General features: G+C 41.9%; 1 protein-coding gene across 1 annotated transcript in view; it reads right to left on the bottom strand.

The window, feature by feature from the left end:
- The window catches only part of LOC111975472 (excitatory amino acid transporter 5-like), a 110,049-nt gene that overhangs the window by 2,247 nt on the left and 90,081 nt on the right, over positions 1 to 17,721 (bottom strand). The window contains 2 exon segments of the mRNA XM_024147557.2: positions 2,226 to 2,360; positions 8,619 to 8,813. Of these exon segments, the coding sequence (XP_024003325.1) occupies positions 2,226 to 2,360; positions 8,619 to 8,813 (330 nt within the window).

The following is a 17,721-nucleotide window of genomic DNA, read 5'->3' as shown; positions in this document are numbered from 1 at the left end:
GTAATATTATTCGTATCTCAGAGCCATTTGCATTGCTAGTTAAAGCCTACAGTTAGCTAGCTCACGAACATTGAACCTAGTTGGTTAGCTTTAGCTGCCTTCAGATTCATGCAGGGTAGTAAAGTTATGTTGTTGGGATTATGGTTAATTGTTTAGCTAGCTAGCTACATGTCTAAACAAAAGACTCCACTATGCAAGTAACCATTTCACTGTACAGTTTACACCTTCTGTATCCTGTGCATGTGACAAATAAACGTTGATTTTATTTGATATAACGCTTGTTTACAAGAGATGGTAATGTGAAGAACAACATGACTTGCACTAAAGTCAAATTAGAATATAAAGTGTCCAAGTTCTAAAATTCTCTGGTAGGATGACCTGCTATTATTTAGTCACAGTCACAACAGTAAGCTATTTTCCATAATTAGCTTGCCATTTACTTGTATATAATGATCTTCTTGTGATTTTATTATAATTCATAGAAATTAGCTAAAGTTAAGATGTTGTCAGCTATGATATGGTCAATATTTGAACTGGCTAGCCAGCTAACGTAACATTAGCTAGCCAGCTAACAAGATAGAAACTAACCAAAACATTGTATCGAAAGTTGCTTTTAGTTACCTGATTTGCTAGACTGACATATACTAAATTTGTGTTTACACGGATGGGTCTATTGGTGTTAAAATACATGAGTTATGCTATTTTGGACCACCAGGCTGAGGACGCAGCCTGTCGTTTTTGTGTTTATATTTTTTCATAATGACAACGACAAGTTTGATGTCGGTCGACAATAAAATGTTTAGGATGTCACTGCGACAACTGTCTACAGACATGTCGATAGAGGTATTATAAACCAGCCTTTAGTCTTGAAATCTTTGGTTGTTTAGAACTCACTCTGTTTAGCACATGGCCTCAAATGTGAATCCTTAAAGAGATGGGTGGGGCTAAGACTGGGGCTAAGAGGGTGTGCACAATGCTGAATGAGTGTAGACAAAGAAGAGCTCTCCAGTAGGTGTACCAAAACATTCAAGGGCCATTTTCTCAAAAAGTGGGGATACAAGTGTATCAACTTTCAAAGCAGAATTATTTTCCCATGGTTCCTCACCTGTAGTGTATGATATACCATTTTCTAGCTCTGATTTTCTACTTTTATCCAATGTAAAAAACACCACAGATGTGTTCGAATACTCATACTAACCGCACTATTTGTGATGTAAATTGAGTGTGTGGTGTGCTTATTGTTCATAGTATGGATATAGTTAGTACTTCAAAAGTTCCCGGATGTTGTACTAGATTCACCAAAATTTGAAGTATACAAGCAGCCCATAATGTAATTCTTCCGAAAATTAACGTGGCTTCACAACATTTTCAGATTGGAAGAAAATGGCAGAAAATATGCAGTTGAAGTCCGATGAGAGCGGTTACAAATGTAAGTACAAAAAGTAAATATTAATTGCTTTAATTAATTATGACAAATGTTAAGAGAATGTTGAGCAAAGTAATACAAATAAGTTTCAAATAAGTTATGTTGGCTGACAATTTGTTAGCTATGCTAGCCTTACGAACCGCATAGCATATCATTACAGCAGTTGCTTGTATGCACCGGTATGTTAGCAAGCTACCTAACCTTAGTTGGCTAGTAATACATTCAACTTTACAGTATGTTAACTATATGCTATCCAAKTAACTACCCAATGTTTATTGACTTGATTATTCACGTCATTCTTAGCTTCGCTAAGTGGTATATTCGTTGTGCGTTCTTAATGGACATTGTTAATGAAGTCGTAACATGTCTAGCTAGTAATTTGTTATGCTAACAAGCTAGCAAGAAATTGCATAGCAACAGCATCAACTTTCGGTAGACAGGCGAAGCGCTAGTACACTCAACTGAAAAGATAGTGTTTGTTTACAGTATACTAAAATGAACTAAACGTATATAGTATATACTCATTAAGTATTTAGTATACAGTATGTTAGTATGGGTATTCGAACACAGCTAATTTCAAGATTTGCTACATAAGACCGAATCGAGCCAGTCAGTCAGATGTTTCCACATGACCATAATTAGGTAGCATCTGAATAATGCTACATAAACAAACTCTCTCTCACACCACTTCAGAAATAATCATAGATGCATCCCACGCACACAAAATGTCACATAACATGGAATGGGAAAACAATTATAAGACTGACAGTAGAGGAAGTGGATCCCATATGGTACTCACAATGCCCAATCCACTGCAATGATGAGAGTGATGTCATCAGTTGGCAACCCAACAGACGTTAGCACGATCACCATAGTGACCAGACCAGCCTGTGGAATTCCTGCAGCACCGATGCTGGCTGCTGTGGCAGTGATGCTGGAAGACAGAGGGAGGTGGGATAAACACCATTATACCATACTCTATACAATAACTGATGTAGCATAAAGAGTTCACTACTAGTTTCTCCATACTTAACAACACCACTTAGCTATGTTCCCTCTGGTTGTATGTATACTAGCATACCACCATAAATGCATGCCCAATACAGTGCTTCTAAGCAGGATCCTCACCTGGATATTGGAAAAGAGCCCATATCTATAAGTTCATATTGTACTTTGTTACTTATTGTCAATGTGGCATAATGTTGCTATATTTTGCATTGGCTGACATGAACCATAATATTTGAATGAACCGTTGTTACATTTGAAGCACATAGAAAGTAGCCCTTTGAAATAAAAGCACGAAGGGACTAAACTGCATCTTCTTGTCTAAAGCTACATAACATACGTGACACACAGTCTCCATTTTGAAAGCAGGTTGTCTTTATGTGTGATATAATATTAATGGAAATCATCAACTGCTTTCCTGGTTGGTACTGTGATACTGTTGAAGTAAAGTTATACGATTTCAAAGGGATTGGCGCTATTTTCTGATTCACATTGATATTATGAAACACACTTAAAGACAACCAAGACAATCCTGCTTTGAAAATGGAGTCTGTGTGAGTTGTGCATGTTATGTGCTGTAGCTTTAGACAGGAAGATGGAGTTTAGTTTAGTTCCTTCATGCTTTTAGCCTTGTTTGTTGAAAATAGAGACGCAATTCCATCTACTATAATAGCATTAAGCTGGGGTCCCTATGGCAGGGAGGGGATTCAAGGCCAAAACACGACCGGGCTGAAAAACACAGGGACATTCTATTTTGATCCCCAATTACTTTGCACTATCCTGCTTTCCTCTGCCATCACTGAGCACTTTACTCTCTCTGTCCATCTCCCTCGTTCTCTCTCTCTATTTCTCTCTCTGTCTATCTCTCTGTCTATCTCTCTGTCCATCTCTCTCTCTCTCTCTCTCTCTTTCTGTCTATCGTTCTCTCTTTCGCTCTCTCTCTGTCCTATGCGCTTCTCTCTGTCCATCTCTGTCATCTCTCTCTCTCTGTCCGCTTTCTCTACCCCCCCCCCCCCCCCTGCCCTCAGTGTATTTGGAACAGTAGTTCCTCACCCTTATCCCCCGTTCTTTCTACCCCTACCATGCTCCCTTTCACATCCAGTGTACTTTATGCATAGTCCATCTGTTCATCTAATTCAGGGATGGGCAACTTTGATGGGGGATAGCCACAAAAAATCTGAACTCCCCCCTCCCCAACGTGTTGCGAGCAAAACATTTTTGAAACATGTGGCTTATATTAATGCCATTATACATTAGACATCAGTGTACAGTGTGCCACTGTAAGAGACAGATCATTTTAGATAACTGTTGCCTGGCAGAACATCTAAAAGTATATTCTACTCAGCTGATGATCACCCTTTAAAACCAATGTAGCGTATCACCATCACCTCCCTGCCAGTAGGAGACACCCAGTATGCTATAGGCAAGGATGGGTAACTCCAGTCCTGGGAAGCCAGTTTAGAATACAGTTAGTTTAAATCAGCTGTGTTTCCTCGGGATGGGTGAAAACTGTGACACAACTCTGGCACCCCAACTCCGGCCCCTTGTAGTTGCCCATCCCAAATATAGTTAATTTATGATGGTGACTGAAATCAGTGACTAACATTTTTATATTTCTCGTAACAGATAAATACTCTTAATGTGGGCTAACCGCAGACACCTGTGTGTTTCATTGCGTGTTGCTGGGCTGGAAACAGAAAGAGGACCCCTGCATTAAATGCATCTATTCTTGTTTATACAGTATGTTCAAATACAGTGGAATTATGAAGCATTTTACTTCAAACCTGCATCATACAGTACCAGTCAAAAGTTTGGACACACCTACTCATTCAAGGGTTTTTCTTTATTTTTACTATTTTCTACATTGTAGAATAATATGAAGACATCAAAACTATGAAATAACACATATGGAATGATGTAGTAACCAAAAAAGTGTTAAACAAATCAAAACATATTTTATATTTGAGATTCTTCAATGCAGCCAACCTTTGCCTTGATGACAGCTTTGCACACTCTTGGCATTCTCTCAACCAGCTTCATGAGGTAGTAACCTGGAATGCATTTCAATTAACAGATGTGCCTTGTTAAAAGTTAATTTGTGGAATTTCTTTCCTTCTTAATGCGTTTGAGCCAATCAGTTATTTGGTAAAAGACCAAGTCCATATTATGGCAAGAACAGCTCAAATAAGCAAAGAGAAACAGCAAGTCCATCATTACTTAAGACATGGAGGTCGTCAATATGGAACATTAAGAACTTTGAAAGTTTAAGTGCAGTTGCAAAAACCATCAAGCGCTATGATGAAAGTAGCTCTCATGAGGACCGCCACAGAAAGGAAGACCCAGAGTTACCTCTGCTGCAGAGGATAAGTTCATTAGAGTTACCAGCCTCAGAAATTGCAGCCCAAGTAAATGCTTCACAGAGTTCAAGTAACAGACACATCTCAACATCAACTGTTCAGAGGAGAATCAGGCCTTCATGATTGAATTGCTGCAAAGAAACCACTACTAAAGGTCACCAATAATAAGAAGAGACTTGCTTGGGCCAAGAAGCACGAGCAAGGGACATTAAGACCGTGGAAATCTGTCCTTTGGTCTGATGAATCCAAATTTTAGATTTTTTTCCCAACCGCCGTGTCTTTGTGAGACGCAGAGTAGTGAAGGGTTGATCTCCGCATTTGTGATTCCCACCGTGAAGCATGGAGGATGTGGTGTGTGGTGTGGGGTGCTTTGCTGGTGACACTGTGATTTATTTAGATTTCAAGGCACACTTAACAGCATGGCTACACAGCATTCTGCAGTGATACGCCCTCCCATCTGGTTTGCACTTAGTGGGACTATCATTTGTTTTTCAACAGGAAAATGACCCAACACACCTCCAGGCTGCATCAGATAACCTGTTCTCCACAATCACCCGACCTCAACCAAATTGAGATGGTTTGGGATGAGTTGGACTGCAGAGTGAAGGAAAAGCAGCCCACAAGTGCTCAGCATATGTGGGAACTCCTTCAAGACTGTTGGAAAAGCATTCCAGGTGAAGCTGCTTGAGATAATTCCAAGAGTGTGCAAGGCAAAGCGTGGCTACTTGAAAGAATTTCAAATATAAAATATATTTGGAGTTGTTTTATTTGGAGACTTTTTTGGTTACTACATGATTCCATATCAAATCAAATTTTATTTGTCACATACACATGGTTAGCAGATGTTAATGCGAGTGTAGCGAAATGCTTGTGCTTCTAGTTCCGACCATGCAGTAATATCTAACAAGTAATCCAACCTAACAATTTCACAACAACTTCCTTATACACACAAGTGTAAAAGAATGAATAATAATATGTACATAAAAATATATGAATGAGTGAATGGCTGAACGGCATAGGCAAGATGCAGTAGATGGTATAGAGTACAGTATATACATATGAGATGAGTAATGTAGGGTATGTAAACATTATATAAAGTGGCATTGTTTAAAGTAGCTAGTGATACATTTTTTACATACATTTTTCCATTATTAAAGTGGCTAGAGTTGAGTCACTATGTTGGTAGCAACCACTCAATGTTAGTGATGGCTGTTTGATGTCTCAGTCTGATGGCCTTGAGATAGAAGGTGTTTTTCAGTCTCTCGGTCCCRGCTTTGATGCACCTGTACTGACCTCGCCTTCTGGATGATAGCGGGGTGAACAGGGAGTGGCTCGGGTGGTTGTTGTCCTTGATGATCTTTTTGGCCTTCCTGTGACATCGGGTGGTGTAGGTGTCCTGGAAGGCAGGTAATTTGCACCCGGGGATGCGTTGTGCAGACCTCACTACCCTCTGGAGAGCCTTACGGTTATGGGTGGAGCAGTTGCCGTACCAGGCCGTGATACAGCCCGACAGGATGCTCTCGATTGTGCATCTGTAAAAGTGTGTGAGGCTTTTAGGTGCCAAGCCAAATTTCTTCAGCCTCCTGAGGTTGAAGAGGCGCTGCTGCGCCTTCTTCACCACGCTGTCTGTGTGGGTGGATCTTTTCAGTTTGTCCGTGATGTGTACGCCGGGGAACTTAAAACTTTACACCCTCTCCACTACTGTCCCGTCGATGTGGATAGGGGGCTGCTCCCTCTGTTTCCTGAAGTCCACGATCATCTCCTTTGTTTTGTTGACATTGAGTGTGAGGTTATTTTCCTGACACCACACTCCGAGGGCCCTCACCTCCTCCCTGTAGGCCATCTCGTCGTTGTTGGTATTCAAGCCTACCACTGTAGTGTCGTCCGCAAACTTGATGATTGAGTTGGATGCGTGCATGGCCACGCAGTCGTGGGTGAACAGGGAGTACAGGAGAGGGCTGAGAACGCACTCTTGTGGGGCCCCATTGTTGAGGAACAGCGGGGTGGAGATGTTGTTACCTACCCTCACCACCTGGGGGTGACCCGTCAGGAAGTCCAGGACCCAGTTGCACAGGGCGGGGTCGAGACCCAGGGTCTCGAGCTTAATGATGAGTTTGGAGGGTACTATGGTGTCAAATGCTGAGCTATAGTCGATGAACATACCTTACATAGGTATTCCTCTAGATTGGTTAGGGCAGTGTGCAGTGTGATTGCAATTGCMTCGTCTGTGGACCTATTGGMGCGGTAAGCAAATTGGAGTGGGTCTAGGGTGTCAGGTAGGGTGGAGGTGATATGGTCCTTGACTAGTCTCTCAAAGCACTTCATGATAACGGAAGTGAGTGCTACGGGGCGGTAGTCATTTAGCTCAGTTACCTTAGCTTTCTTGGGAACAGGAACAATGGTGGCCCTCTTGAAGCATGTGGGAACAGCAGACTGGGATAAGGATTGATTGAATATGTCCGTAAACCCACCAGCCAGCTGGTCTGCGCGTGCTCTGAGGACGCGGCTTGGGATGCCGCCTGGGCCGGCAGGCTTGCGAGGATTAACACGTTTAAATGCTTTACTCACATTGGCTGCAGTGAAGGAGAGTCCGCAGGTTTTGGTAGCGGGCCGTGTCAGTGGCACTGTATTGTCCTCAAAGCGAGCAAAGAAGTTGTTTAGTCTGTCTGGGTCCGCGATGGGGCTGGTTTTTCTTTTGTAGTCCGTGATTGACTATAGACCCTGCCCCATACCTTTCGCGTCTGAGCCGTTGAATTGCGATTCTACTTTGTCTCTATACTGACGCTTAGCTTGTTGGATTGCCTTGCGGAGGGAATAGCTACACTGTATTTGGTCATGTTTCCGGTCACCTTGCCCTGATTAAAAGCAGTGGTTCGAGCTTTCAGTTTTGCGTGAATGCTGCCATCAATCCACGGTTTCTGGTTGGGGAAGGTTTTAGACGCTGTGGGTACATCACCGATGCACTTGCTTACCGAATCAGCGTATTCATCAATGTTGTTGTTCGACGCTATGCGGAACATATCCCAGTCCACGTGATCGAAACAATCTTGGAGCGTGGAATCCGATTGGTCGGACCAGCGTTGAACAGACCTGAGCGCGGATGCTTCCTGTTTTAGTTTCTGTCTATAGGCTGGGAGCAACAAAATGGAGTCGTGGTCAGCTTTTCCCGAAAGGAGGGCGGGGGAGGGCCTTATATGCGTCGCAGAAGTTAGAATAACAATGATCCAGGGTTTTGCCAGCCCGGGTTGCGCAATCGATATGCTGCTAGAATTTAGGGAGCCTTGTTTTCAGATTAGCCTTGTTAAAATCCCTAGCTACAATAAATGCAGCCTCAAGATATGTGGATTCCAGTTTACATAGAGTCGAAGGAAGTTCTTTCAGGGCCGTCGATGTGTCTGCTTGGGGCGGAATATACACGACTGTGATTATGATCAAAGAGAATTTTCTTGGTAGATAATGTGGTCGGCATTTGATTGTGAGGAATTCTAAATCAGGTGAACAAAAGGACTTGAGTTTCTGTATCTTGTTATGATCACGCCACGTCTCGTTAATCATAAGGCATACACCCCCGCCCTTCTTCTTACCAGAGAGATGCTTGTTTCTGTTGGCGTGTTATTTCATAGTTTTGATGTAGTTTCTTATTCTACAATGTAGAAAATAGTAAAAATAAAGAAAAACCCATGAATGAGTAGGTGTGTCCAAACTTTTGACTGGTACTGTATATTAAACCAGAGTGATCTACAGAGCGACTGCGCTTCAAATCATTTCATTTAAAAGGGTTRTGTAAAAGAGGGCCTATACTATAAAAGCTGTCCATTTCTCCCTGTTACCTGATGGTAATGATCTGTCCAAAGTCCAGCTCGTAATTATTGACCTGGGCGATGAAGATGGCAGCCACGGCCTCGTAGAGCGCCGTCCCGTCCATGTTGATGGTGGCGCCCACGGGGAGCACGAAGCGGATAATGCGTCGGTCGATGTGGTTGTTCTCCAGGAGGCACTTGAAGGTGATAGGCAGCGTTGCAGAGCTGGGGAGAAATAGAGCGACCGAGGGGGACAACATTACAGCTGGGGAGAGATGGAGGAAGACAACACCGAGTTGAAGGTGGCAGAGCTGTAGAGAGACAAAGGAAGACATCACAGAGCTAAAGGTGATGGCAGTGTGGCAGAGCTGTAGAGAGATAAAGGAAGACATCATAGAGCTAAAGGTGATGGCAGTGTGGCAGAGCTAAGAAGAGATAAAGGAAGACATCATAGAGCTAAAGGTGATGGCAGTGTGGCAGAAGCTTATAGAGAGATAAAGGAAGACATCATAGAGCTAAAGGTGATTGCAGAGCTGTAGAGAGATAAAGGAAGACATCATAGAGCTAAAGGTGATGGCAGTGTGGCGAGCTGTAGAGAGATAAAGGAAGACATCATAGAGCTAAAGGTTGGCATGGCAGAGCTGTAGAGAGATAAAGGAAACATCATAGAGCTAAAGGTGATGGCAGTGTGGCAGAGCTGTAGAGAGATAAAGACATCATAGAGCTAAAGGTGATGGCAGTGTGGCAGAGCTATAGAGAGATAAAGGAAGACATCATAGAGCTAAAGGTGATGGAGTGTGGCAGAGCTGTAGAGAGATAAAGAAGCATCATAGAGCTAAAGGTGATGGCAGTGTGGCAGAGCTTAGAGAGATAAAGACATCATAGAGCTAAAGTGGATGCAGTGTGGCAGAGCTATAGAGAGATAAAGGAAGACATCATAGAGCTAAAGGTGATGGCAGTGTGGCAGAGCTGTAGAGAGCTGGAGGCGGATGACACATTAAAGGTCAACAGGAAATTAAGTCATGAGACAGGTTATTTGTGCATTTTATTGCCATACGACATAACCACCTGTTCTTTTTATTTCAATATATAAAGAGAAGTGTACTTCATTATGTTAAAAGAGCTTAGAAGAGCAAACAATTACAATGAACCTTTATTCTGCTTTGGGGAGAACAGATGGTGCATTTACAGCAGCTGTTAAGTTTCATGATTAACTCCAAAATAACCCCCTTATGAAACTTAGGATGTACAATCTCAAAGCACAGAGCAAGTTGAGATGTAATGTTTGTTTCTTCTTTGGATGTCTGTCTGCTCAACCTGTCAGTGGACAGACGTGAAGGTTACACACACACACACACTTCCGCAGCCAACCTTTTGGGGACATACAGTTCAGTCCCATTCAAAATCCTATTTTCCCTAAACCTAACCCTAACCCTAACCTGTACCTAACCCTAACCTTGGTGAACAGCCCACACCTACAGTTGAAGTCGGAAGTTTACATACACTTAGGTTGGAGTAATCAAAACTCTTTTTTCAACCACTCCACAAATTTCTTGTTAACAAACTAAACAAAATTTCACTTATAATTCACTGTATCACAATTCCAGTGGGTCAGAAGTTTACATACACTAAGTTGACTGTGCCTTTAAACAGCTTGGAAAATTCCACAAAATTATGTCATTGCTTTAGAAGCTTCTGATAGGCTAATTGACATAATGTGAGTCAATTGGAGGTGTACCTGTGGGTATATTTCAAGGCCTACCTTCAAACTCAGTGCCTCTTTGCTTGACATCATGGGGAAATCAAAAGAAATCAGCCAAAACCTCAGAAAAAAATTTGTAGACCTCCTTACTTCATTCTCTCACGCTGTATACAGATATTTCTATAGTGTTATTGACTGTACGTTTGTTAATCCCATGTGCAACTCTGTGTTGTTGTTTTTGTCCCACTGCTTTGCTTTGTAAAAACAATAGTACGCAAGTATAAACACCATGGGACCACGCAGCTATCATACCTCTCAGGAAGGAGACGCGTTCTGTCTCCTAGAGATGAACGTACTTTGGTGCGAAAAGTGCAAATCAATCCCAGAACAACAGCAAAGGATCTTGTGAAGATGCTGGAGGAAACAGGTACAAAAGTATCTACATTCACAATAAAACAAGTCCAATATCGACATAACCTGAAAGGCCGCTCAGCAAGGATGAAGCCACTGCTCCAAAACCGCCATAAAGCCAGACTATGGTTTGCAACTGCACATGAGGACAAAGATCGTACTTTTTGGAGAAATGTCCTCTGGTCTGATGAATCAAAATAGAACTGTTTGGCCATAATGACCATCATTATGTTAGGAGGAAAAAGGGGGAGGCTTGCAAGCCGAAGAACACCATCCCAACTGTGAAGCACGGGGGTGGCAGCATTAAGTTGTGGGGGTGCTTTGCTGCAGGAGGGACTAGTGCACTTCACAAAACAGATGGCATCATGAGGAATGACAATGATGTGGATATTTTGAAGCAACATCTCAAGACATCAGTCAGGAAGTTAAAGCTTGGTCGCAAATGGGTCTTCCAAATGGACAATGACCCCAAGCATATTTCCAAAGTTGTGGCAAAATGGCTTATGGACAAAGTCAAGGTATTGGAGAGGCCATCACAAAGCCCTGACTTCAATCCTGTAGAAAATTTGTGGGCAGAACTGAAAAAGCGGGTGCGAGCAAGGAAGCCTACACACCTGACTCAGTTACAGCAGCTCTGCCAGGAGGAATGGGACGAAATTCACCCAATTTATTGTGGGAAGCTCGTGGAAGGCTACCCAAAACTTTTGACCCCTATTATTCTGTCATTTCACATTCTTAAAATAAAGTGGTGATCCTAACTGACCTAAGACAGGGATTTTTACTAGGATTAAATGTCAGGAATTGTGAAAACTGAGTTTAAATGTATTTGGCTAAGGTGTATGTTAACTTCCGACTTCAACTGTATTCTTAACCCTTTCCCGATTCTGGGTCCGTATCCCTGTCCCCCCATCCTATCCCTGCACTCCACCCTCATACCTTTCCCAGACCCTCTGTTCCTATCCCTCCAACAGATACAGAACCTCAGATTATACCCCTCATCAGCAGCTTCTCAGACAAACAGAATCCTTCATTCCAGACTTAAAGCCCCATTCACCCAAACACAAGATACATTTCCCCCACTCCCGGAATTCAGGCCTATATCAACCCCAACCTAAGGGATCTCTTAGTCTATGCAACATGTTCCAACAAACCCACTCCTACACTACCTATTGAACAACAGTACTATAGACAACTCCCACTCATTCAAAATCCACATGCACAATCCTCCAGTCCTGTCCCACAACTCATGACCATTCAGAGCACCAACATTGTCTATGCCATAACATGCACATTATGCCACAACATTTCTATAGGAGAAACCAGTCACACATTCTTGACACTCCTCAAACAGCACCACTACACAATTGAAAAAAATAACATATTACAAACACACCTGGTAAAACACTTTCAAAACCACCCTACAACCTCCCTCTGCATCACCAGTCTGGAGATGAAAGCCTCCTGGACCATAAGCCATAGAAGAGCAGCTGTATCCAGTTGGATAGCAAAACTTAAGACCTTGGCTCCACTTGTTATGAATGGTAAAGAGCATTGACGGTGGGAGTTAGTGAGGGCCTAATTAAGAGAGCCAGAGGGGCCACCGACACGAGGAGGAAGTTCAATTAAAAATAATGTATTTATTTGCTCTCTGCCTTTCATGTTCTCTCACCCTCTCCAGACCGGTCGGATGTACAATATAGAAACAGGGCAGAAAGTTGAAATAGGCCCGTGCAACCCATGGTTTGATACCAGCATAAACAGAAAGCTTCTTAAACCTAACCCTAACCTTAACCCTCGGCAGGTAGCCTAGTGGTTAGAGTGTTGGACTAGTAACTGAACGGTTGCAAGATTGAATCCCTGAGCTGACAAGGTAAAAATCTGTTGTTCTGCCCCTGAACAAGGCAGTTAACCCACTGTTCTTAGGCCATCATTGAAAATAAGAATTTGTTCTTAACTGACTTGCCTAGTTAAGGTAAAAAAAACTAACCCACTATCCCTAATCCCCCTAGAAATAGCATTTGACCTTGTGTGGACCAACAAAATGTCCCCAATTGGTCAAGTGTTTGTTGGTTTACTATTCTTGTGGGGAATTCTGGTCCCCACAAGTATATTCACACACACACCTCCCGTTTCCTCCAACACTCACCTCTCACCCCTTCTACCTATCCTTAATAAAGAGATACTCTTCTTTTTCGACACCACACTCCAAAAAGCAAGTCCTGCTGGCTCTAGTTTAGTGACCGCATAACTTATTTTTATAATAAACATTAATGTGTTGAAATTGTTTGCCTAGTCAACTTACACACAGATCTGACACACACCCCTACCATACCAGACATGCCACCATGGGGTCTTTTTACAGTCCCCAGGTCCAGAACAAATTCATGAATTTCGGGATGTCATTTAAAAATAGCTCCAAACCCTACTCAATAAATTGGATGCAGTCTATCACAGTGCCATCCGTTTTGTCACCAAAGCCCCATATACTACCCACCACTGCGACCTGTACACTCTCGTTGGCTGGCCTCGCTTCATACTCGTCGCCAAACCCACTGGTTCCAGGTCATCTACAAGACCCTGCTAGGTAAAGTCCCCTTATCTCTGCTCGCTGGTCCACATAGCAGCACTATCTGTAGCACGCGCTCCAGCAGGTATATCTCTCTAGTCACCCCAAAACCAATTCTTCCTTTGGACGCCTCTCCTTCCAGTTCTCTGCTGCCAATGACTGGAACGAACTACAAAAATCTCTGAAATTGGAAACACCTATCTCCCTCACTAGCTTTAAGCACCAGCTGTCAGAGCAGCTCATAGATTACTGCACCTGTACATAACCCTCTACAATTTAGCCCAAACAACTACCTCTTTACCTACTGTATTTATTTTATTAATTTATTTTGCTCCTTTGCACCCCATTATTTTCTGTCTCTACTTTGCACTTTCTTCCGCTGCAAACCAACATTCCAGGTTTTTTTTAGTTTTATTTTACTTGCTGTGTTGTATTCACTTCACTCCATGGCCTTTTATATTTTTATTTATTTATTTTATTTATTTATACATATATTTGTTTGCCTTCACCTCCCTTATCTCACCTCACTTGCTCACATTGTATATAGACTTATTTTTTTTCACTGTATTATTGACTATATGTTTGTTTTACTCCATGTGTAACTATGTGTTGTTGTATGTGTCGAACTGCTTTGCTTATCTTGGCCAGGTCGCAATTGTAAATGAGAACGTGTTCTCAATTTGCCTACCTGGTTAAATAAAGGTTAAATAAATAAATAAATAAAAAATAAAAGCATGCAGTACTATATAGAGCCATTATTACATGAAACTCCCTTCCATCTCATATTGCTCAAATGAACAGCAAACCTGGTTTCAAAAACAGATAAAGCAACACCTCACAGCACAATGCCTCTCCCCTATTTAACCTAGATATTTTGTGTGTATGTATTGATATGGAGGCTATGTGTGCTGTTTTTAAATGTCCTTGAGCTGTTCTTGTCTATTAATGTTCTGTATTACGTCATGTTTCATCCTAATAAAATACCAAATACCTCCTTTCACCCCCCTCTTCCGTTCTCTCACCTCCCCTCCCTCTTCTCTCCTTTCACCTCACTCTTCTCTCCTCCCTCTTCTCTCCTTTCACATCTCATCCCCCTCCTTTCACCTCCCTCCTCTCACCTCCCTCATCTCACCTCTCACCTCCCTCTTCTCTCCTTCCTCTCATCTCCCTCCTCCTCACTCTTGTCTTCTCCCTGCTCTCTCCTTCCTCCTCTCACCTCCCTCTTCCCACCCACATCACTCCTGTCTTCTCCCTGCTCTCTCCTTCCTCCCAGTCTGACACACGTTTCAACTCTGGAAACATACAATGTGTGGCATCTGAAATATCTGGGATGGTGTGTGTGTGTGGTATGTGTGTAATTAATTACATGAATAGGATCTTAACCTTGGAGTTTAACACATTATAGCCTCTAGCCTATTCATGAATGCTCCAAGGCCTTTTACCTCATTGTCATGTTTTACCATGCTTTGATTAGCAGGCCCTTTATTTTTAGAGAAGGGCATATTTGAAGGCTGTTGCTAGGTTATCATTATGTACCTATGAAATGTTAACACGGCAATGGGTACTGTACTTGACTATTGTTCCGGTTTGGTGCCTTTCTTACATATGTTTTTAAGCCTTTCTTACGTCAAACACACTACAGAAACCCACCCCTTTTGTGACATAAAAGGAAGCTCTAGTGCAGGGGTGTCAAACTCAAATACCCAGTGGGCCAAAATGTAAAACCTGAACAAAGTCGCGGGCCAACATTGAACAAATGAACCTTTTAATATGGACCCAAACAAGTTTTGCTTTAACATTGAATATGGAACAAGCATCGCTTATTACCATACAATATATAATTTAATAGTGGAGACATGCAAAATCGAATTTCAAATGAAAAAACACATCAATGGCATTAATTTATTAAATAAATAAAATTTAAATAAAAATCGTATGCCTCTTTTCTATTTGCAGCCTTCTGATTTAAATACCAAAATAAAACTTTTTCCACTGGCTAATAATTTTACAAATAAAATGATAATAAATCAATCAACCATTCAAGCCCATGCCTTGTAGCGAAAAAGTGCACAAAGAAAACGTTATTATTGCACACTGATCTAATCTGATGTGCCAAGCCAGATACCTGGCATCTCTTCTTGATGCTAGTTCATCAATGTCTGGGCTCAGGCTCTGAGCTGAAGAAATCATGTCCAGGTCATGTCCAGGTCCTTGTATTTGTCATGGTGTTTCATAGTGTCGTCTAATGTTGTACTCCTTACTTACAGCCACGTTGATCCCACAAACAAGTCAAACAGGTTTGTCTTTTACATATGTAAACAGATATTCTGCCTCCCACTTGTCCAGAAAGCTCCTGTTTTCTGCCTTTCTTTTCGCCATTTTTGGGAAGGGATAGCGCGCTGCCAGTTGTAGCGTCTATGTTGCTATGACTACTGTCACAGAGGAGAGGGCGTTTCTGGGTCCTGTCCTGATTGGCGCGCGAAACAACAGCAGAGCATTATGGGATTCGTAGTATTAGCGGTGAATGCGCTGTATAATACGGCGGCGCTAGCTCTAGTAGTATTTGGTATTGTCTCGCGGGCCAAATATAATTACCCCGCGGGCCAAATTTGGCCCGCGGGGTAATTTGACACCATGCATGCACCCCATGCTCTAGTGCTACACTGGGGAAAAAAAAGACGGTGATTCACTTACAATTGTAAGGCACCCAGCTGAAATAGGATTGTGAGTTTACTCAACATTTGGGACTATATAGCTGACCAAACATACATTCTCAAGTTGAATGTTAGGTTGAGTGAACATACACTGAGTGTCAAAACATTAAGGACACCTTCCTAATATTGAGTTGCACCCCTCTTTTGCCCTAAGAGATAGCCTCAATTAGTCGGGGCATGGACTCTGCAAGGTGTCGAAAGTGTTCCACAGGGATGCTGGCCATGTTGACTCCAATGCTTCCCACAGTTTTGTCAAGTTGGTTGGATGTCCTTTGGGTGGTGACCATTCGTGATACATACTGGAACTGTTGAGCGTGAAAAACCAGCAGCTTTGCAGTTCTCGACACCAACCGGTGTACCTGACACCTACTACCATACCCTGTTCAAAGGGGGCTCCCGAGTGGCGCAGCGATCTAAGGTACTGCATCTCAGTGCAAGAGGCGTCACTAATCCAGGCTCTATCATCCAACCGTCATTGTAAATAAGAATTTGTTCTTAACTGACTTACCTAGTTAAATAAAACCATAAAAAGGCACTTAAATCTTTTATCTTGCCCATTCACCCTCTAAATGGCACACATACACAATCCACGTCTCAATTGTCTCAAGGCTGAACAATCCTTCTTGAACCTGTGTCCTCCCTTCTTCTACACATAATTGAAGTGGATTTACCTTTCCGAGCCTCTACCCCGGGTCCGGGATCACCCCCACCCCCACACACTGATTAGCATAGCTAGCATAGCTTCACAAGTAGATAGTAGCATCTAATATAATTAAATCACAAGTCCAAGACACCAGATGAAAGATACAGATCTTGTGAATAAACCCATCATTTCTGTTTTTTAAAATGTTTTACAGGGAAGACACAATTAAATATTAAATCTATTAGCTAACCACGTTAGCAAAATACACCACTTTTTTAACTACACCATTTTTTCCCTGCATCAGTAGCTATCACTAATTCGGCCAAATAAAGATATAAATAGCCACTAACCAAGAAAAAACCTCATCAGATGCAGTCTGATAACATATTTATGGTATAGGATAGGTTTTGTTAGAAAAAAGTGCATATTTCAGGTAGAAATCACAGTTTACAATTGCACCGACCATCACAACTCGACTAGAATTACTACAGAGAGCAACGTGTATGACCAATTTACTCATCATAAAACATTTCATAAAAATAGACAAAGCATAGCAATGGAACAAACAGATCTTGTGATTTCAGACAATATTTCAGATTTTCTAAGCGTTTTACAGCGAAAACACAATAAATCGATAAGTTAGCATACCACATGTGCAAACGTTACCAGAGCATCGATTCAAGCCAAAGAGAGCTATAAGTAATCATCGCCAAAATATATTAATTTTTTCACTAACCTTCTCAGAATTCTTCCGATGACACTCCTGTAACATCATTTTACAACATACATATAGAGTTTGTTCGAAAATGTGCATATTTAGCCATAAAAAACCGTGGTTATCACATGAAATAGTAGCAAATCAAGCCTCAAATGTCGGACGTCATCTTTCAGAGTGATCTAGTTTAATCGAAAGCTAATCATATACTTGACTAAAAAATACAGGGTTGACAGGAATCGAAAGACAAATTAGTTCTTAATGCAATCGCTGATTTACATTTCTAAAATTATCCTTACTTTCTTATACAGCGTTCGCCGAGAAGCTATAACAAACAAAATGGCGGAAATATGCGTTTAAAATATTTCGACAGAACAACGAT

This window comes from Salvelinus sp. IW2-2015, linkage group LG16, assembly GCF_002910315.2.
Source record: "Salvelinus sp. IW2-2015 linkage group LG16, ASM291031v2, whole genome shotgun sequence".
NCBI lineage: Eukaryota > Metazoa > Chordata > Actinopteri > Salmoniformes > Salmonidae > Salvelinus > Salvelinus sp. IW2-2015.
This window is presented reverse-complemented; position numbering and strand designations above follow the sequence as displayed.